The sequence below is a fragment of the Lissotriton vulgaris genome, chromosome 1_1, assembly GCF_964263255.1.
Source record: "Lissotriton vulgaris chromosome 1_1, aLisVul1.2, whole genome shotgun sequence".
Lineage (NCBI taxonomy): Eukaryota > Metazoa > Chordata > Amphibia > Caudata > Salamandridae > Lissotriton > Lissotriton vulgaris.
In genome coordinates this window covers 1,752,193,498-1,752,216,722 of record NC_141685.1, presented here as the reverse complement: position 1 = coordinate 1,752,216,722, position 23,225 = coordinate 1,752,193,498, and the positions used below count along the sequence as shown (strand labels likewise).

The 23,225-nt window shown below is 43.9% G+C and overlaps 1 protein-coding gene across 1 annotated transcript in view; it reads left to right on the top strand.

The window, feature by feature from the left end:
- The window catches only part of LOC147751152 (adipocyte plasma membrane-associated protein-like), a 186,147-nt gene that overhangs the window by 44,067 nt on the left and 118,855 nt on the right, over positions 1-23,225 (top strand). Inside the window, exon 2 of the mRNA XM_086937903.1 lies at positions 9,458-9,547. Coding sequence (XP_086794029.1) covers positions 9,458-9,547 — 90 coding nt within the window. The remainder of the gene's footprint in view (positions 1-9,457; positions 9,548-23,225) is intronic.

The window sequence follows — 23,225 nt, the reverse complement described above, 5'->3', positions numbered from 1 at the left end:
CCCCTTTTCAATGGCCAACTGGCCAGGTTCCATTGCTGCACGTCCCAGATCTTTGATCACGTGATGTGGGATACGTCAGCGTCAAAAATGGATTCCATCCTCAATTCAAGGCCCTCATTTACGCGGTACATGAAAAGTAAGCGAAAACAAATTAATAACACAGAATAAAATGAATACACTGTACACCATGACCAACTACTCTTAATCCCTTATTTTATAATACTTATAGCATTAAGAGTTAGTGCAAAAAAGATGCATAGATAAAAGCGGCTTAAGATAGCATGAAGCATGATTAGTGACAAGCGGCCATTTTAACACCACTGCGCATGAGCGAACTTTTCCCTCCAGATTGCGAGTGCGTCACGTCACATGGGTATGACCGACGCATGCGCAGACTGAATTTCTGCAAAGCGGCCATTTTATTAATGTGCAAGCTTGATTATGATGAAAAACACATAGGCAAGCCTCCTAGGGACACCCGTGTGTTGGGGAAATACAAATAAATGACAAACAATCAGAGTTAGTACAGTTATGATTTAAGCCGAGGTTCATGAAGAGAGCAAGTCGCGTTACGTGCGAATCCTTGCTCCATCAGCTGCCCCTTCAAGCAGGCTTCTTTAAGTTGCAGGACGTGCCTCCCCTTCCCTGTGACAATGATGTGCGCGCTGGGCCAGCGTCATTATTTATTTTAAACGCTGGCCTCTGGTTGGAAACTAGGCTTCTTTTTGAACGACCTGTCTCCTTCTCTGACAGCCCATACGGACTGTATTGTGTGCAGGCGGCGGGTCACGTTCTCCTTTAATTTCCAGTAGGTAGCACTTTTTTTTTACCCTTAGCGCGATGGTGACAGCTTGTTATAGGATTTGTGCCCTGGAAAGGACACACACAGCGACTTGCCTGCGTTATACAGTACTGCGGCCTCAAGTCCTGCTGCGTCATAGAACCGCTGCTGGGCTCCCGTTCGTGCTGTTCTCCGGCCTGGCTTGATTCCCGGTGCTCTCTGCTCCAACTCCCCACCTCCGGTTGCTGGGTACTCGGCTGCCGCCATGGCAGTGGTAGAGCCTCGCGCTAGAAGTTCCCCGACGATGGCGTCCTCCTCGCCTACTCCTCTCACAACGACTCTGCATTACCCTGGTTCCCCGCCGTCATCTCCAGGCTGAGTGATGCCCCTTTACACGGGACAGCTGTGCAGCAAAGAGCGATGGGTCCCCGGCCTCTCTCCGGTTAGTCACATGTTTGTGGATGAATCGCGGCTGCTCTATCGTGTGCGAGGCTGCTGAAAATCCATGTGAAGTCCCAACCCTTTTAGAACCGAGTAGATTTTCAAGTGGTATGATTTAACCGCTTTTCAAAAAACACACAGAATTGAATAAAATAATACAAAAAGTAAACATAGGGATGCCTGAGAAAATACCAGTTTTATAATTGGCTCATATTGGGCTGAGCACCACCGGACCTGGTGTACCTTTAAAGGTAATCGGATTTAGTAAATACGCATTTAACTCTCATTCTGGTGCCTAAATTTGTCCATGTTTTCATGATTGTGTTATTGCCCACAGCGCTGTTGGCACTCCCTCCTCTGACGAACACTGCCCTGTTCTGACCCGATAACGATCCCCTCCCATTGTGGTACTGCCTCCCTCTCTCGTCGTAAATCTACAGCAGGTAATGAGGGTGCACCCTGGCTGGGGATGTGTGTTTCTTTGCAATTCAGCTTGGCTGGGTTTAGGAATAAGGCATTGCAGGCTTGGTCGGTACCCTGCTCAGCAGTCCGGTTACACCTCTTCTTAGATTGTCCACCAGGATAGTACTGACTGCTACCATCCCGAAAAGTCAAACTGCAGATTACCAGCATCCCGACAGCAGTAAACTGCAGATGTCACCATCCTTAAGGGATTAAGTGCACTGACACCAGCAAGACCGCTCTTGCCCCATACTGCCGCGACTTGTGCAGGTTGTCAAATTCACTAGGGCTTGCAGTGCACTACCAACACTCGCTCCATAATGGCGCCACCCTCGTAGCATTCAGTAAAAAGTGGTTTAATTATTCTAAAAATCGGTACTCTCAGTCTACATCCTATAGAAGTCCCGTATTCTGACTGCATGGACTGCAGAACGCTACCACACTTAAACACTCACTGCTGACCGGTGTCCTCCAGCGGCCAGTCAGCACAGATCATCTTCATTGTAACAGCCTGGTGTAGACTTCCACCACACTGAAAGTATAGACTGTATAGTTGAGAGCACCCTAAAACACTTGTTCACATTGCTGCAGGGTTCATGTATACAGCACCAGACTTGTATTTTAATACAATTGCTTTTTAACCTAACGATGTCGTCTTTCTTAATCTCTAATATTTTATAGCACATAGAGCGAACACTGCCATCTCTGGGTGCTCAGTGAATTGGTGCAGTTATTAAAATATGTTTATTTTATCGACCTCCGAGGGATACAAAGCTGGGTTAATGCACCGCAAAGTAAAACGTAATTGACAAATCGTATTTTAAAACGACACCATTTCAATGTGGAATTATAAACTGTGGCCAAAGGACCTCTGGCGCTGGTGCCGATGAAGAAGGCCCCCGCCACCCCTCAGCCCCACCCCAGCCCCACGCTCTGCAGTGTGACCAGTGGCACCCAGGGGCGGTGGGTGACATTTGATAGTGGTGGGGCGCAAAGTGATTTTCATCCAGCACCGTAGCAAGCGAGCGCGCGTAGCGCGCGAGCCTGAACCCCAAAAGGGGGGTTTGGGGGGGTTACACCCCCAAGAAAATTTTGAAAAAAAAGAAGAAAAATCGTGCATTTTCAAGCAAATTTGAGAAAGCAGGAAGGTTAATAAAGCAATTGTGAAAGTGCAGTTATTACTTTAATAGATGGCATAACATAGGTAGCTGCTTATTCAGTATAACAACAGAGCTTCATACATTCTGTCCTATTACACTCAGGTGCGGAATTCAGACTATAAGACTTTCATGAAAATCTAAGCTCTAAGGCCATATATAGGCCAACAACTGATTTTTCTATTTTTTGTTTTAAATAGCGAACTAGACAAGAGACGTCGGTTGTCAAGAGCGCTTTACATGAGCACCAGTTTCGTTACATATAAAATGTCCTAAATAAAACATATAAAAAATATAAAGCAATCAACACCAAAAAAAATTATCATTAAAAAAGGCACAATTTATTATCTAAGGGGTCATGATATTGTTAGAACAAGGTTGAACGGCCTGTGAAAACACTGAAATATTTTGCAGAACAAATGAAATGGTCCATGTTAATTTCTTCTCCAGCTTTGGCAACCGCCTCTGACTACGTCTCTTGATCCTATCTAAATGCCACACTTCAGACGTTCACTCTTAAGGACCACTTCATGAGAATGATTATGTGCTTTAGGCATGATGGTTCACAAGAAATAGAACTGATGAGATGTCTTCCACCTTGATCAAGGCAACCGCAAAACCTGTCCTCTTTCACAGCTATTATTTCTTTTAGCTATCGACCAACGTCTACAATACATCAATAACCACCCAGATATTACTGCCTTTAACTATAAATCACACACTCTCAAAGAGACAGCATATGTGGATGATATTTTATTTTGTTGTGCCTATGAAGAAAAATCTATTCTAGTCCTTCTAGACATTATCCAAGAACAGTTACACTCTGAACAGAGATAAAACAGACATTTTTCCACTTAACCTGTTATGCCTCCAAGGCTTCATAAATAAGGTGTGCATCCACTAGCAACCTAAATTCATTAAGTGCTTGCGCATTTGGTTCTCCAGTGGCCTACTTAAGTTGGTAAGGCAGAAAGAGAAGATCCTATCCAATATTGAAGACCACTTGAAGTACTGGTCTCCAAAGTATATATCTTGGTGGGGGAGAATGGAAACTGAAAATTATAATCACACCAACTGAACTTTTCCTCTCCAAAATGATGCCGAACAGACATCTAATTTCTTTCCCAATCTGGATAAAAAGTGCTGTCCCTTCTTTGGCATGGGAATATAACAAGAATCTCAATAAAAAGCTCTGCTCAGGGTAGAAGTCTAGAGGATATAGACTACCCAACTGGGACAACTGTAAGCGACCTTTCCTGATAAGGTGGGTCTCTCTACGGTTTTCTGAACCCTCAACTACCCACCCTATTTGGGTAGATATCAAGATGGACTTGATACTCCCGACTCCCATCATCCTCACTCTTAAAATGAGACCGCTCAGATCAGTTCAGACAAATCACATCCTACTTGATACAGCTACTGCTCTACTCGATGCAGCTACTGCTCTACTCCAAACAGACAAAAAAAATAACCTTAACAAGTCAAGCTTACAAGCATTCTTACACAATAAGAGAATTAAAAATAATAAAATCATTTTATGGCCCTTCTGGATATAGAATGGCATTAAGTTCATGAAAGATCTAGAAGTTTCAAAACACATCTCACCTTTGCAGAACTCCAAGCCAAAAACATGCTCTCTCCAACATAGAATTCAACAACTTTCTGCCACTCAAAGAAATAATTCACCAGACAATTTGCTATGCAATAGGTCTCGCATTTACACAAGTTTAAGCTATTGGCATTGTAAATGGCAATGCTTTTTATTTATATTTTAAAAACCATAAAAGGCATTGTCATTTACAATGCCAATAGCTCAAACTCGCATAAATGCAAGACCTAGTGCATTGCAAATGCTTGATTTAAGTGCACTCACCCTTTGTGCATACTGCTCCTGGCTGTTTTACTAGGCCCATTTTGTTTACCCAGGATTCTTACGTCGGGGTGGGGGAGTAGATTTCTATCCTTTCAGCGTTAATAACTTAGCAACCAACAATCCAATAAATAAGTAGTGTTGTTGTCTTCATGTTAAAATGATGGTTGTTGGTTGAAATTCTGAATAATGCCACTTGTAGGTCAGGCTCAATTTGGACTTTTAGTTTTGCGCTGATTGAGGTGAAGATCTTGTCCCAGAAAGTACAAAGTATGTGGCACAAGAGCGTGACAGGCCAGTCCCCTCGTTGATGTCCACATCAAAATCATAGAGCTGATGTTGCTGGAAACATTTGATGCAAGCCGTGCAGGGTATAACAAGGTCCATTTGGAACAAAATGCCATTCTTTTAAAGTTCGCTCCTCGGATAGCTTTACGGGCCATAAGATTAGAACAACCCACAACAGCCTACGGTGAAATTAGAGCCAGTGCTGCAGTGTGATGCAAATAAAGATAAAGTACCTGGTACCAGCTGCCCAAACATAAGCTAAAGTCGAAATAATGTGATAATTTTGCCTTCTCGATGCATAAGCATTCCCTTCACTCTTATTCAACGTGATCCCAGGAGAGGCGCGCAGGCTACCGTTTCACCTGCTCACAGCCTCTACCCAAACAAGAAGAGGTCATACGACACGGGGTTGAAAATCAAGGAATATTGGTTCCCTTCACATGTACCTTGCATATCCTACCTGCCCCAGGAAACAGCGCAGCCTTTGAAGCCACATAGTGGTTTGCAAGACAATTAAACTCAACCACATACAATCAAAATTCTTCGTATTAATTAGTCAACTCTTGATACATAAGAGGCTGGTAAATCTACTTTTAATCTAGCAGTTTCCAGTACTGTATAAATCATGTGCGATGTTTTAACATTTCAATGTGTGCAAAATTCACAATTAACAGTTTGTAAAAATGCAGAGTTCACAAGTAACACGCGAGTGAGCAATCAATGTACACATCCTATTCATGTTAAAACAGAAGTATACATCCATCCCTTCTTGCTTCCCTTACAAAAATTCTAGCATTTTAAATTGTGCCTATTTCCTTCTTTCCATCATCTGGAGTGAATCCGTGTGCATGTACCTGCTCACATTTCTTTAGTTCACATAAACGCTCTGCTTTCAAGAAAAAGGCCAATTCAAATGTTTCTTTAAGACATTTAAGTGGTAAACTGTCTAATCTGTCTCTCTGCCACATTTTTTTGTTGTAATGGTCTTTCTCTGCTACTACCTCGAGAAAACAGCTTTGTGATGTCTACAAGTTGACAACAAATTTGATTAAGTATGTAACCTGCTCGGTGTGAGGCTCCATAGACACGCGTTCAATGCCAGAGCGCTTACATATTACTGAAGAAGGTTTTAAATACCTAGGTCTATACATCTCTACCAATGTAACAGGCTGCCTCATCCATAACATTAAGCGTGTCCTGGCAGAATTTTGAGAGGATGCGGTCACATGACGGAGTCTTCCCCTGACGCTATTAGCGAAGGCAGCCATGTATAAAATGTTAAAGCTTCCCAAACTATTTTATATACTCCAGAACACATATTGTAAAATTCCGGAAACGGTTTTTAAGGCTATAAATGAAGAACTACGCACATTCCTACAGGATGGCACTGCAAACCCTACAGCGCAGTCAGTATAATAGAGGCATAGCTCTGCCAGATATTCAAGCCTACTACAGGGCGGCACATCTAATAGTAATTAACGAATGGGGTCATGCTTCGAGAGACCACCCACGCCTTAGAGAGACTCCAATTCCAGAAACACTCCTATCTGCATTACATATATGGGGGAGCTGGGAGGCGAAGCCTGTTATCAGCGACACAGAGGACGATTGAAGTCTGGAGAGGGGCAGAATGGCAAATGAACTGGGATAAAAAATTAACTAGGTCCACACCTGATTGTTTGCGTTCCAAAACAGACCGTGGTTCCTACATGCTTTGCACTGCTACCTCACGCTCCTACTGCTACATGGTTAAGGTGCAGGTCGCAATGAGGCTGGCACTCTAGCGATGTTAGGATAAGGTCCTGACTGAGTCTGACTTCCCTTTCTGCTGGTAATGGTTCGTCCCCAATTACGTACGGCAATATTCAGATTAGGCCCTGTTGGTGACACGTGGCTTCGGAATCGCAGGAGTGAGTGTTTCACACCTTGGCGCCGGGGCCCGACTCCAAGGTGTGAAACAATAACACTCTTGTGATTCCGAAGCCACATTTTTCACTCCAAGCCACAGTATAATATCTCTCAGTCTCGGACCGGGGAGACAAGCAGCAGTGCACTGTGAGTGAGTGTGCAGAGCTGCAGATGTGTGTGCGTGAGGTTTTTTTTGGGGTGTGGCATTGATGCAGTGGCGAGGGGGTGAGGGGGTGTGAGGACGGTGAACGGGGAGAGACAAGTACGGGAAATGCGGCTTATCTGGGGAAACAAATCAATGCCCTTAAAATAATATAGTAACATTTTTAACAATGTTAAAGAAGGATCCATTCGCATCATGTTAATCATTTGGAGCGAGGGACGGTTTCTGAGCGCTCCTAACTTCGGCACATAACGAGAGTTTGGGCCCGAGAGGGCAAATCTTTTTGCGATCATGTAATAACAGATTCTGCTTCCTGCAAGTGCATAATACTGTGCCGGACCTCTTACTTTAATAATTAATCGAACACCGGCACGAAGACAGGGAATCGACGGTCTCTTCAGTCGGCGAGTGGCGAGTGCGTGTCTCACAGAGAGGGATGACTCGGACGACTCCAGAGAGAGCAGCGCGCCACCGTGAAACAAGTAACAACACGTCTAACGGCGTCGGCGCGCATGGCCAATCACTGAATGGCTTCACATGCTGAAGTCACAGTGATTGGCCAGCAGGATATAGTGCTGAGCTGAGCCACCCACGTGCGGCATCCAATGATGGATTGCCTGTCCTTGGCGCGGTGGAGGGGGGGCACACACAGCACTCGCCCTCTCGCCTTCCAAACGACGGGGCCGGCTAAAGCCGCACCCCCTGGCCCCTTCGGTCTGTCTCAGCGTCTACATGACGCTGACGCGCATGCTCGGGCAAGTTTCTGCCCATAATGCGCAAATCCGATCCGACTCCACATGTTTACTTTAAGTTTAAATGCCAGCCAGCCAGCCCGGCAGCCCCACCCCCTGCACACTCCCTATTCCAGCGGGTGTGTCCCGGTCGGAACCCCCGCTGAAAGCACTTTTATTATATTAACTTGGGAGCTCGTTGTGCCGCAGCAGGTGCGTCCACCAGGCTTAGTGGGGCTACGCCCCTACGCCCCAATGGACGCACCGCTGCTGGTGGCACCCATTTACAACAAGGTGACCTGTTTGCCAGTAATTTCAGCTTCTGTCTCTTTTGATGCTACTTTCCATTTCCAACTCAAAACTGTGAATATCAGTATCATCATGAGATACTAAACAATCACAAACAAGTACCCTGATATCTGGATGCAGTAATAGTAACAACTGATCACATAACTTGGGCAGGCAAGTGTGTGGCTCTGTCTGTCTGTATGCGTGAGTGTGTGTGTGGCTCTGTCTGTCTGTGTGCGCGCGGGTGGCTCTGTCTGTGTGCGCGTGGGTGGCTCTGTGTGCGCGTGGGTGGCTCTGTCTGTGCGCGTGGGACGCTCTGTCTGTCTGTGTGCGCGTGGGTGGCTCTGTCTGTCTGTGTGCGCGTGGGTGGCTCTGTCTGTCTGTGTGCTTGTGGGTGGCTCTGTCTGTCTGTGTGCGCTTGGGTGGCTCTGTCTGTGCGCGTGGGTGGCTCTATCTGTCTGTGAGTGCGTGGGTGGCTCTGTCTGTGTGCGCGTGGGTGGCTCTGTCTGTGTGCGCGTGGGTGGCTCTGTCTATCTGTGTGCGTGTTGGTGGCTCTGTCTATCTGTGTGCGTGTGGGTGGCTCTGTCTATCTGTGTGCGTGTGGGTGGCTCTGTCTGTCTGTCTGTGTGCGCGTGGGTGGCTCTGTCTGTGTGTGCGTGGGTGTCTGTGTGTGTGTGTGTGTGTGGGTGGCTTTGTCTGTGTAGGTGGCTCTGTGTGGGTGGCTCTGTGTGTGTGGGTGGCTCTATGTGAATGGCTCTCTGGGCGGCTCTGTATGTGTGTGTGGGTGGCTCTGTGTGAGTGCAAATGCAATATGTCCCGCATTTGCGAGCTATTAAGCTATTGGCATTGTAAATGACAATGTCATTTATTTATGTTTTCAAAACAAAAACATAAATAAAAATAATTTCATGAGCAATGCCAATGGCTCTAACTTTAACAATGCCGAGACCATTGCATTGTAAATGCTTGTTTAATATTGACCCTTTCTCTTAAAACTTTGATGCCCTTAACTTCCCCTAAAGTCCCTAAGGAAATTGGAAATTGGAAATCAGGTGAGCTACCAGTATCCTGTTTCATGAAAGGAAAAACCTCTTCTCTTCGTTCGGGTTCTCTTTAAAAGATGCCTCCATGTGAAAGTACCAGGGTTTGAAGGGAAGGATTAATGGGCTCCGAAGATGATAGTCAACTGGAAGCAGCCACTTCTATCCAATATCTGAATTACTTCTTTTTTTTGGAAAGATAGGATGGAGTGCTGGTTAACCAATTGTTTTGTTGCAAGACATTTACATCTTACAATAAATTACATATTTCATGGACTTTGACATCTTGCAACAATTAACATTTCATACAGTTTAATTTTTCCTTCAGGTTCCTAAAATATGGATGTTCGAGTGCTTTAATTGGAATACTCATTGCCATCTACCTCTTGCCATCTCCCATTGATCCAGAACCATTCATGTGAGTCACCTTTCCTGATGTGTGAAGATTGTGAAATTGACTTTTGCTGTTGGTCAGGACTGTTTAATTATGATCAGATGTGATTTCGTTTACTTGGAGTTGTCTTTGTATGTCTTGAAACAGTGTCCACAGAGACTACGACGTTCGGCCCCTTGAATGTTTAAGAACTGCCCATTTTTCCTTGTAAATGTTGTGTTCAGTGGATATTTGCAGAAATGTACAGTTGGGAGAAGTGAAAAGGATAAGAAGTACAACACACATTTTTAATGCTGTTCGATGCATATGTTGTAGCTTGTATGTGACTGATAAAATAAGCACAGAGCTGCAGAATTGTCTGATTGTGACTAAAATGGTTTATGTATCCTGGATGCTCGGAGTTCGTACAGTCTGTATTCCAGAGAATAACCACTATTACTACTCTGCTTCTTTATTTTAAATGGAATAGAAATGCTATCGATCTGCACACTTTTATTTCTTTTTTTGCTTAAGAGAAAACATTTCCCAAACACCCCTTTACAAGTTTGGAGGTGATTTGTTACCACTCAGCCCTTTTCTGGAGTAAATCCCCAACCACTGTCAGTGTAGGAAAGGGTCATCTTAGTTTGATGTGATTTGTGGGCATTCAGAAACTTTCATTGCAAACCGTGCCTTGATCCACCTGCTCCTCGTCATTTCCATGACTACGCCTGCAGATTTCTCCTAACCATTTACATTTGTCAGGAATAGTTCTATAATTATCTGACTGCCAGAAAATCTACCATTTTCGGGTTTGTTTAATAATAATATCAAATAGAATCAGTGTTCTGTAAGCTACCACATTGACAAGGAGCCAGAGGGTATTGGTGGTGGTGGGGGCGGGAGGGTGCATTATTTTCTCGTGGCTGATAGGATACAACCTCACTACTTGAAACATCATGCTAAACATTTCTGCCATCTAGTTTATGTCCCTTACATCTTCTCACAATAGTTGAGGCAAATCATCACTTCACTTTTTTCATGTTAGTCCAATTTCTCTGCTCAGTCCCAAGTGTGTTCTGCTGCTGGCCAGATCAGTAGTTGAAAAGGTCTTCCTCATTGGCAATGTCATTGTTAACCACATTTCCACATAGCCGCTACCACCAAGACCTCATTGACTTTCATGACAAAACCACCATACTGTGATTGTTTCCTAGCTAGGTACAACACTTCCTTCAAGAATCTGGCAGATGTTCGAAAGATGGAGCAGTAAGCATCTTTTAGTGCTACCTCATTTGCAAAGAATTGAAGGATCTTCGCTCGCTTGTTTATATTTATAATTAGGGGATTTATAGAGCGCATGGCTGCCCAAGGGCTTCCCAGCGCTACCGTAGTAGTCCGATACTGAGGCTAAGGGAGGTTAATGGTATTGAGTAAAGAGCCAGGTCTTTACCTTTTTTCGAAAAATAGGTTCAGCTTCCATGAATCTACACTCCCTTGGCATGGAGTTCCATTGCTTGGGTGCCAGTTGTGTAAAAGATCTGCTGCCACATCTGGCTGTTTTGATTCTGGTTGTTTTTAGTAATGGTTCGGTGCCAGAGCGAAGGTTTCTGTTCGAGGCATTTAAGCTTACCAGATCTCTGATTTTGCCGGAGCCCTTGCCGTGTATGGCCTTGTGCATTAGGCAGAGTGTCTTGAATTTGACTCTCACCGCAATCGGCAACCAGAGTAGTGCTTTTAAGTGCTTCCCCACAAATTCCTGTATGGGGGCTTTACACAGCACTCTAACTGCAGCATTCTGCACAACCTGAGGTTTTTTTATGACATATTTTGGTGCCCCCAGATACAGGGAATTTCCATAGTCCAAGCTTGATGTAACCAACTCATGTATCACTGTCTTTCTGAGCTGCGAGGGAATGGGCTCAAGGATTTTAAGGAGCATTCTAAGCAGCCCAAAACAGGCTCCTGCTAGCCTTTTTGCTTGGTTTTCCATAGTTAGCTCCTTATCGAGCCAGACGCCGAGATTTTTGATAGTCGAATAGGGGATTGGTGGACTGCCTAAACACATAGGCCAGCTGATCATAGGCCTGGGGACTGCCTTGTTTCCGAGCACCATAAGCTCGGTTTTATCCCCTTTCCGCTTCAGGCAGCTGTTTGTCATCCATTCCACCGCTCTTTCCAGAAATGGTGCTATGCAGTCCGCATCGCCCTTGGTGTTTGGGTCGGGAGAGACCACCAATGGTGTGTCATCTGCATACAATATCACAGAGATACCCAACTCCTGGATGATCCGTGCCAGAGGTCCTAAGTAGACATTCAACAATGTGGGGCTGAGTGAGGCCCCTGTGACACTCTGCAAGCCAATTGCATAGAGTTTGAGAAAACGTTAGCTTCATGACTTGAAAGGTACTGCCCTCCAAAAGGGAGGACAACTACTCCAGTGCTTTGTCTTGGATGCCACTTTCCCACAGCCTCTTTCGTAGTATTGAGTGGTCCACGGTGTCAAATGGCGCACTGAGATAGAGGAGCATTATAGCGGCTGAGTTCCCTTGATTCAGGGTCATTTTTAGTTCTTGCACCGCAACCAGCAGTGCTGATTCTGTGCTGTCTTGCGCCCGAAAGCTCATCTGAGTGGGTTGCAAAACAGTGGTTAGTTTCCAGGACCTCTGTTAATGCTTCGTTAACATGTTTCTCTGTTAATTTGCTAGTTAGTGGAAGAAACGAGATAGGTCAGTAGTTCCCTAACTGGGAAGGGTCCAGATTGTCTTTTTTAATAGGGGCCTATTTATTGCATGTTTCCAGGCTTTTGGAACTTCACCGGCCTCTAACAAGAGATAAATTATATCAACCAAAGAGGGGAGCTAGTACTCCATTGCCTTCCCAGACATGTGAGGTGGGGCTGGGTCTAATGGGGAGCATGATTTAATCTTCTCCATCAGCGATATCACACCATTTATGTTGGTAGATGGGAAGCAGGTTAGGGCCGGCAAGGTGGGGCTCCACCCCTGATTACCTCCCTGGCATGTAGTGGTTACATTCTCAGCCTGGCATGTGGTCGTGTCTTTCCCATTCGGAAATTGTGGAATGCATCACAGGCATTCTCTTACTGATTCATGTTTGCTTTTAGGGGTCTATCCTACCCCAGAGAAACAACTTCACCTTTTTCCTACAGACATCATGAACTTTGTGCAATGTGTGATGTCAACTTTAAGCTACTTCTTTCTTATGGGTTTTCTTTAAATTTGTGTAGATAACCCAGAAATGCTGATGAGAAGGTGAACTATATGAAAAATTAGGCTTTGCAGAATTGATAAATTCTTCTCCCACTCAAATATAGTGCATAGCCTAAATATGCTTTTCTCCCCATCACATAATTTGCACATCACTTAATACCAGCCTCTGTCCATGTCCTTATCCACTTCACCATGTCTGAAGAGGTTTGCTTAAATGGGCTCGTGGGAGTACAATGGCAGTGGATATCTTCAGCACAAACACCTTAAGCAATGTAGGAAGACTCTAACATGTCATATCACAAGGATCACTAACCCCTCCTTCTCAGTGGGTGAAGTTCCTTAGGATCTGAAATATTCCATTATAACTTTACTGAGCCACAATCTGTGCCCCTCTCTCTCTCTCTCTCTGGTTTTGAACTATGTCAGGACCGGAGTACGGTGAGTGCGATGGATCAGGTCCTGGGCAAAGCTAGGGTGCCTCCACTGCTCGCCGTGCCGGACCGCCGACATGAGTATCGATTGCCGTGGGCTCTGGCTGGCGAGCGGCGGCAGGGCACTTGTGAGGCAGAGGATCAGTGTCATTCTGCAATGCCCGAGACCATTACTCTGAAGAAGGTCGAGTTTGCACTACTCAAGTTACTCCCAGATAAATTACCTGGGGATTTATTTCGCTCCCAACCAAAAATATGGGCACCTTACCCGGTCGTCCTATTTAATGCTATCCTCTCTGGGAACGATCCACCGGGCACTTGGTTGGGAGCTGAGATCGTCCCCATCTATAAGAAAGGTTGCTCGCTAATTCCATCTAACTATAGGCCCATTAGTCTTATTGATACAACTCAAAAACTAATGGGCAGGATAATCCTGGACAGGATCCTTGGGTGGGTGGAAGAAAACGAAATATTGTCCATTCTCCAGGCAGGGTTTAGGACAGGTATCTCAACCATGGACCAAATATTTTGGCTCCAGACCCTATTCTGGAAACGGCAAAGTGGAGGGAGGTAGCCTCTACATTGTCTTTGTTGATCTACGGGCTGCTTTCGACCTTGTCCCTAGGGAAAAGCTGTGGCAAGTCTTAGCATCCTTAGGCCTCCCGCCCTATCTATTGGACATCTTAAATAGATTACATACTGGCAATTATGCCCGAGTCCAATGTGGGAGGTATGGAGAACTTTCACCACCTTTTCCAGTCTTAAAGGGTGTACGCCAGGGTTGCGTCCTGGTCCCCACGCTGTTCTGCCTTCATATAAATGGGCTTGTGGAACATCTAAATGGGGTACTAGACAATGACACACCGAGGTTGGCTACTGGGAGGGTGCCCGCTCAGATGTTTGCAGATGGCACTCAGTTGTTATCCAAAACATCATCGGGCATCTAGCGAATCTTGGATGGTTTTGCAACGTTCTGTACTCTGCGTGGATCGGAGGTCAACTTGGAGAAGACCAAGTATATGATATTTAATCCACCGAGACAGACCCACCCAAACCCTGTCCTCAATTGTAAACCTCTGGAACGTGTTAAAACTTTTGTCTATTTGGGTATCACCTTGACGGAAGATTTTGATTGGGGTTGTCGGATCTCTAAGTCAGCTCTTAGGCTAACACAAATAGTAAGGGATATCAGTAAGCTCCATAGAACATCTTATTTCAAACCGGCTGGCCCGGTGCTTGAAATTTATCGACTCCAGGCGAGAACAGCCTCAACGTATGGTACCGAACTTTGGGGACATAAGAACATATCAAATCTTTTGAGGGTGGAACATTGTTTTATGAGGAACTTGGTGGGTCTACCAGAAAGTACACCTCTCATCCCTCTAAGATTTGATTTGGGCCTGGAATCAATGGAGGACCTGGTAGTTGCACAGCCTTTGCTATACTGGAAGAGACTCTGGTCGGTTCCCGAGCTGGCACCCTATAGAATTGAATTCTTGGAGGTCTGGGGCCTCTTAAAAAACAAAAACATCCCCTGGCTTAACCACATCAAGGTCCTTAGCGCCCGGGTAGGGTTGTTTGACATCTGGGAGACCCTGGAGGCGAGCTGCCCGAGGACATCTAGACTGGAAATAAAAATTTGTTGAAGCACCATAACTGTGAAGTCCTACAAAGATTATCTACCCTGGGTAGGCTGTCTGTAGAATTCCTCTTAGTAAAAATTGAATCACGAATTGAGGAATTCCTAGATAAAATTCAACCTCCGCTAGCGAGGAAGCTTTATATACAATTAAGGCATGGTAGCCTACCACTCAGGGCATTTACTTCAAAATGGGCACACTTGAAGAATGCCACATGCCCAGCTTGTAATTATAAACAAGTTGTCCCCCACGTTCTGTTTTTCTGCCCAGCGTATCTCGCAATAAGGAAATGCTGGCTGATCCCACTATGTAGGAACATGGGATTTAGACACTCTAATCAGGCCTGTAGGGTTTTAATGTATGATACCTCTCCCCCAATAGTATTTGCTGTATCCCATTTTCTATTTGGTATGTGGCGCAGAGGAAAAAGCTTTCTATAACCCCTGTGTTTTAAATCATGTATTGAATATTCCCTGGTCTTTGATAACTGTGTGTTTAATTGATTTTTATTCTAAACACTGATATTTATTTTTTTAAATCGTCTGTGCTTTGTATGTATTTTATCTGCACTTTTATGGTCCTCTGGACCGAAGTAAAGTTATCAAATTATAATATACTTTACTTTAAAAAAAAACACTCTTCTTTTCCTAGTGCCTAGTATTTTTTTCAAGTAAGTCTGACCTTTTCAGTGTAGTAAACCTGCCGTTAAAAAAATAATGTGGAGCTGCGCGAGCTAAAATGGCCGCCTGCTGTTAAGCTCCGGTGCCCCAGCATACGATGAGTTATTTTCCACGATTTTTCAGGGTATTTATTAACACTTAAGCTACCCTCCTTACCCCCATGTGGTGATTAGCCTGTAGGTCTTCTGTTTTTGCTGCCTGTAATATTCGGGAAACATCTGGCCATTCACCGAGGCTTTCCCTGCTCTCACCCTAGAGCTCCTGTCATGAAGGCAGAGTTTCGTCAGGAGAGGGCACAGCTTCAGCCTTGGATCCGCCTGCAGCCAGTTTTAGCTGCTGCACCTTGGATTTTCTTTCAGCTCTACATTGGTTTGGCTTTTTCACTTACATTACCATTTTATATTACTGCTATATACTTTTATGGAAATTTATTAACGTGGAAGGCAAAGCTTCATCAGCTCATAAATATATAGAAGCAATATCTCCGCCGCCTATAAAGTCTAAAATTGTTGACTTCTCTGAACCTTCACTTACCTCTATTTTGGAGTAATTACAAGCCGGTAGATCGAACACTGACAATATTGTTACTGAAATGAAAAATATTTGTAAGGATATGGCCGGTCTTTCAATGAAGGTTGCAGACAACTAAATTAAAATGAATGACAATGAAGCAAAAATTGAGCAACTAATTTAATTCCACTTGCCACAAAAATTCCTCTTATGAAAACGCTGTTGAATGAAGGAATGAAAGAGCTTATAGAGTGCAGGAATCTCCCCCAAAGTGGTATCTCCGCTCTGCGAGCGTAGGTAGGGAGGTTAGGAAGCAGAAAATCGAAATTGGCATTATAATTTGTGAATTTTCAATTTACCTGAAGATATAGAGGGCAGTGATTATAGACACTATCTAGAGAATTTACTGCCTAATCTCTTATACTTAAAATTTCCGAAAACTTTGAGATTGATAAAGCGCGTTGTATTCCATCTCATCGCAAGTATTGCCATACCAAGACAAGTGATATTTAAGGTTCTTCGTCATCATCTTCTTGTCCTCATATGAAAAGTAGCACAAGAAATTCCCTTGCTTCCGGTTAATGGCAATAAAATCTTCAATCATCAAGATTTTGCTAAGAGACTGTTGCAATCAGCACATAAACTACCTTGCATGGACTCAGACCCAGCCTCACACGCTCATCAGTGTCTATACTGTCACTCTCAATTTGGATCAGAGGGGTATATTCTAAGATGTTATTCTAATCTATGGCAAGTTGTATCATCAATAAAATATATGGCCTATGTAACATTGTTACTACTGTACTATTAAAAAGAGACAGTTGCCATCCGTAAGGAGATTACAGCTTTAAGACCACGAGTCAGAAGCTCTGGATTCAAATACGGTCTCTTTGACCCTCCCACCATGCGCATTTGGAAGGGTGACCTCTCTAAATCATTTAATTGTCCAGAAGATCTTCAAGCGTTCTTGGATAATCATCACTCACTTTCAATGGATACACTGGGTCCATCAAACTGACATTCCTTAGACCACTTTGGAGTTTCTACTTGTTATTTACTTATTAGCCCTGACCATATGATATTAGGATTGCTACGGGTGATTCTCACTTTCACTTGGCTCTTCTTATCAATGCATGTATGCTAATTCTTGATATATATGTTCTTTGTTGGTTTTCTATTTAGATTCCTATGTGCGTTCTGTTCTTGTGTTACTATGTGTCCTAGAGCTACTTCATTGGTCTCCACTGCTACTACTGTATTTCTCTTAATGCTGTCCCCTAATTGTAATTCTTACTTCATACCTTGACATATGAATACTACTCATAAAATTAGAACTGTTACTCTGAATGTTAAGGGACCAAGATATCCTGTTAAACGTTTGAAAATTTTAGATTACTTATTTAGATATAGAGCTGACAGTTGTCTACTGCAGTAAACACATTTGGACGTCAAAATATTAGCCTACATGCAAAAGAAATGCGTTGGTAAGTTAATTTCTTCCTCCATATTAGGTAAGAAAAATGGTATAGCAATTTTATTTTCAATTACAGATTTTGGATAAACAATCCGATTAAGATGGCAGATTTCTATCTGTGAAAATTAAACGTGGTAATACTGTATTAATTTATATGGACCAACAGTTAATGACTCTACTTCACATTACCTCTGAAATTATCCTGGTTGGAAATGTTCCTCTTATTGTTGCTGGAGATTTTGTAATGTGATCCCCTTTTACTCACTGAATTTACACATCCAAAAGTTTTTACGCTCTTAAAGCACTATTTAAAAAACTCATTGACATTTGGAGATCGCAACTCATAAAGACTGCTTTTTTCTCTAATCCTCATAATTCTCACTCATGTTTAAATTATTTATTAGAATCCAGAGATTTAGTAAAATCTGTAACCTTCAATCGGAAATATTGAAATTTCCGATCCTGCAATAATTTAGTTATGTTTACAAATCAATAACTCCTCTGTTACTCCTTCTCGATGAAGCATGAATGTTTGTACCATTCTTCAAGGTGTTAATAAAGACACAATATTGGCCGCTATCCAAGATTATTTTTCTCTCAACCCTGATAGTACAACACCTCCTATTATGTAATAGGATGTTTTTAAAGGATACATATAAAGGGTTACAATTTCTATTATGACTCATGAAAATAAGGCATTCAATAATACATTATTAAATTTGGAGAAACTAAATCAGAAATACATTTATTTCCTCTAACAATAGTAATTTTAAAACTGCACTACCTAAACTTAGATATAAATACAATCCATTATTAAGTAAAAGAGTTGGAATACAACTTTCAAATCCGAAAGCTAAATTTTCTTTATATGCTAATAGATCTGGAAAATTATTATGCAACTATCTGAACATTAAAAAAGAACCGAAATTTATGATATTCATAAATGGTATGATTGCTATATCAATTCTTAAGATTGTTGACCCATTCCTTAAATTATTTAATCATCCTTACATAACAAACCAGATCTCCTTGAACCTCAAGTTATCGATCTGTTTTTGAACTCTGCTAACCTTCCACAACTTTCCCAATCTGACAAGTCCCAACTAGATACTACTATATCTAAAGAAGAAATTCTAAGTACTATTCACTCACTCAAACTTCAAAAGTACCCTGGAGCAGATGTATTTCTGCTGAATTTTTTAAAACTTCCACTGCTGTCCTGAATCCCTATTTACATCACTTGTTTACTGATTTCAATAAGTCAGGTATGGTTGCAGGTTCTTGTACTGAAGCCTTAATAGTAGTATTACCTAAACCAGATGAAGACTAGACTAAAGTCTCTTTTCATCGCCATCATAAATCGGGATTGTAAAAGTTTTCCAAAATTCTAGCCAGTAGACTATCCAACAATTTATCATCACTCATACATGTATATCAAACAGGTTTCATGAAAAGAGATTTTCTGTTTATAACATACAATTTTTGTTTCATGTAATAGACAATACCCCCACCTTTGTGTCACCCTATGGCCTTTTTGCCCTAGATGCTGAAAAGGTTTGCGATAAAGTTCATTGGCAATTTTCATTTCATGCACTATCCTCATTTAATTTGGGTAATGAGTTTATTAGAATGGTATTGGCGTTATACTAGTCACTGTCTGTGCTACTCTTTATTAATGGTCCGTTCTCTAACTTTTGTTCTTTAAAGAGGAACCCGACTAGGATTTCCATTGTCACCCCACTAGGATTTCCATTGTCCCCTCATTCTTTTTTGTTGTTAGCAATTGAATCTTTACTTTCTAATATCCGTAACTCCAACAGAATCACACTGAAAACATCTGCTTATGCCAGTAGTTCCCAAACTTTATAGACCCATGGCTTCCTTGACCAATTGGCCATTGGCCGTTTCTCCCAATTATAAAACTTTTTATTTAGCAGGGGTGCGGTTTGGGTGGTTGCAAGATGTAACCCTAGACTCTATAGTACTTCCATTTTAATCCGTGAAGTAAATTGGGATGAAGGTATGGAGAATAGTGCATGCAATGCAAGGATATGACTACTCTCTCTTTTCACAATATTTGTATGCCCTTGGGCCATGTATTGACTGCATCTCTTTGCTGTTTGTGCACACTCAGCTTGGAGCACGACACAACCAGCCAAAATCAGTCAGGGCACTGGGTTCCATGGTGCACAGTTTGGTAACCTTTGCTGTATGCAACGGTTCCTACCCTCCTTATCTGCAGGTGTATTCTGCAATTTGTCAAAATCCCAGGTGACAACCTGGTCACATAATAAAGGACGTGATCAGGTTTGGGGAATACTTAGGTATTCAGATCAAATGAAGCAAGTCAGAGATGTTTCAACTCACCAGTACCTCTACTAGGATGGCGCTGCACTTTCCTTTGACTTGGACGAAAGAGTGAAATATCCATCAATAGAAACAGCTGCTAGAGACAGTTCTGGACTGATGACTGAATAACTTGCCACAAAAGTAGAGAGATTAATCTAACTACCCCTAGCTCTGGGCGGCAGAGTTACACTTTCTAAAGTGGTAGTACTGCTCAGAAATTAGTATTTGTTCATGCATATAGCCATACCCCCAGGTTATCATACAAATGCTAAAGTTCGAGCATTGCTAACTAAAATTGCGCAAAGAGGAAAAAGTCTGAGACTTAGATGGGAGTGGCTTTCTTAGCCCCACGAGGCGGGCTTATTTGCTATGACTAATCGCAAACAAATACATCTTTCCTGATCAATCGCACACCTTAGAGAGACATCAAGGTAAGTTTTTTTGTTAGTTTCCTTGAAACAGTTAACTGTACATGCTGGGCTATATGACCATTGCTAATATGGGAGGAAAACGAAGGTGTATTATCTGAAACTCTCATTGCAGATAGTCTTGCCTCAATAATTGGATACATCAATAAAGGCCATACTATGTTGGCTACAGCTGCACAAGATGGGACAACTATTACCTAATGTTTTCTTTTTTTGTAAAGAGTTTTATATAGCGCAAACTAGACCCGAGCATAACCGGTATCAAAGCGCTTTTACATGAGCACTATTTAGTTACAGATGGACACATTAATTTTTTAGGTCGAGCCTAGAGCAGCGCATGCACTGCTCTAGGAGTGACCTTTAGAAATCGGTCAGCTCTTTTCAAGCACTCGAGCTTGCGGTGGCATCCACCTTGTGGGAGTGAGCAGCGGCGTGCAGGGGCCAGCTGTTTGTAATTAGCGTGGTCGCGCACGCTTGTTCTTGCACTGCCTGTCTTTCCCTCGCTCTCAATTGTCAACTTGTTTTTAAACTTTTCACCTTTTTTTTTCTTGCTTGGGTTATTCCATTTTGAAAGCTACCGTTAACTTGAAACGAGTTGCAAAAGCGAATGACTGAAGCGTAGTCCAAGATCAATGAAAGCAACAAAATAAAATCCACACACAATCCTTCCAGGCTACAGAGAATTCAGAGTGCTGGTTCTCGTCTCCTCCAGGAGCTTCTATGTGCCCGTTCCTCCAGCACTTGCTGTCTTAGTCTTCACTTCCCTCCTCCCCAACTGAAAACAAGCATTTGCATATCCAAAAGGTGTGGGCTAAGCAGTCTGGGGCGATGGTAACATTTTTTTTTATTGCAAGCATATGGCACATAAATGAGAAAAAAAGAAAATGTCTTCAAACAAATTTCCGCGCCCTTTGGGAGGAATAAAATGTAAAAAATCTGTGCTTCCCGATCGCCCACTCAGTACATCTCAGCTCCACTTCCTTCTGTTTGTAATCTCAAGGGGTCCCGAGCCGCCCTGTCAGTGCGGCGATCTCGGTTCGACACGTGGAGCAGGAAAAGCGCTTGAAGCATCGGTGCACGCTGCCACTGCTGCACAGCTGCTGGAACCCACCAGGCTGCAGCCCTTTTAGCAACATTCACGTACTCGGTAAACTTCCCTGCTGGCTTCCCGTGCTCAAAGTCGCAGCCCAAAACCAAGGCTACAGGCAACTACATTATAGCAGCTCTGAGTCTACTGAAAGAATGGGCTCACAGCCATGAGCTGTCCCTTCGGGGTGGGGGTGCTCGAGAGAAGAATAACGGCTGCGTTCATTTGCACCAAGTTGTAACCCTGTATTAAACCCCCCCACCCCCCAACAAGAGGACCTACGTGCCCTCCCACCCCTTTCAGATCAAAGGACCCCATGAGCAGGGCTCCCCCACCACCACCAGATAAGCCCACCCTCCTGGGGGACTCGCCTCCAGAGACTGCATACTATGTGGCATGGCTCCCACCGCCGAGGTAACACAGTTCACCGTGCCCAGGGCTCCAACTTCCCGGAGACCGCTGGACTCAGTGCGCATGGGCATGTGGCTGGCTCCTCGGTTGCTGGCCTTGCGCGCTGGGATCCACCCAGACCCGGGCACAGGGTCATGGCCTTGGCTGTTCTCCTTGACACGTCTTGATCCTGTGTTCATGTCCACAGGCAGCTTCGGCCTCTGGGTACCACCTCCGGCTCCCCTCTTCCTCCTCCTGAGTGCACATGGCTTCTCGTCAGCCCCCCCCTCCTCTCTGGGTTATGGAAGCACCATTTTCAGGGACCCTTCGCACCCCCCAATCCTTCCAGGCTCCAGAGAACTCAGAGTGCTGACTCTCGTCTCCCCCAGGAGCTTCTATGCGCCCGTTCCTCCAGCCCTTACCGTCCTAGTCTTCACTACCCTCCGAACCAACTGAAAACGGGCTGAGCCAATAGGTCTGGACTAAGCAGTCTGGGGTGATGGTTACATTTTCTTATTGCAAGCATATGGCTCATAGATGAAAAAAAAGAAAATGTCATCAGATAAAAGTCCACACCCTTCGCGAGCAATAAAAATAAAAAAAATCCCCATTGAGCCTTCTTTACCTGTGATGTTTTATAAACATAAGTAGTTTCTGTTCCGTGTATTTTATTATTATTTGTGAAGGAGATGAGAATAAGCCCCCACCTAACCAAGCGGCCGGCTCACAGGCAGCTACAATGTTGCAATGTCACCCGAAAACTCTGGTATTTGAAATAAATACTACAAATGCACAGTTTGAACTATCCTTGCAAGGAAAGCAAAATGAACTATTTGAGGTGGATGTGAACAGTGTGCAGAGGCTTCGTGTAGGCATTCAAAATTAAGGGAGCCAATAGGTGAAGTGGGTGGACCCTTGTGTGCTGTGGCAGATGGAGGCAAAATGTGAACTGCAGTTTAACAGACCAATGGGTAAAAGTACTGACTAAGATTCTTACCAGCATCCCTCACAGTCCCTCAGGTTTGCCTTGCTTGGTGCATCGTAGGGGTGCTCTGGGTCCTAGGGGAAGCTAGGGGGGTGGGCGCCAGCTTGGTGTCTGGAGAGAGCAATAGAGTAACAACTAGGGCTCAGTGGGCTCCCTAGGACTGAGGGCCCCGGTGCCACTGCACCATATCCACCATTGAGAGCTAAGCCCCTGGAACTCATTGTTCAGCTGCATGGGTACCTTTACTCACAGACCAGCCGCCCATTGGAACCGTCTCTTTGAAGCTATCCCAAACGCACCTCTCCGGACCCCCGTCTTCAGCAGGAGCCCCTGGGTCACTCACAGAAAAGTTAGGGAGGTCTGTGCCCTACGCGGCGACCCAGGATGGCAACACCAGGGATGATCTTCAGTGTCCAGTCGAAATATGAAGTTGGTAGCCGTTGCAGCCAGAGGCCAGTTGAAGTAACCCGCCCTGCCTAGTGGCTGGCCAGTACAGGGCCAGCTCTAGGGCGGTAC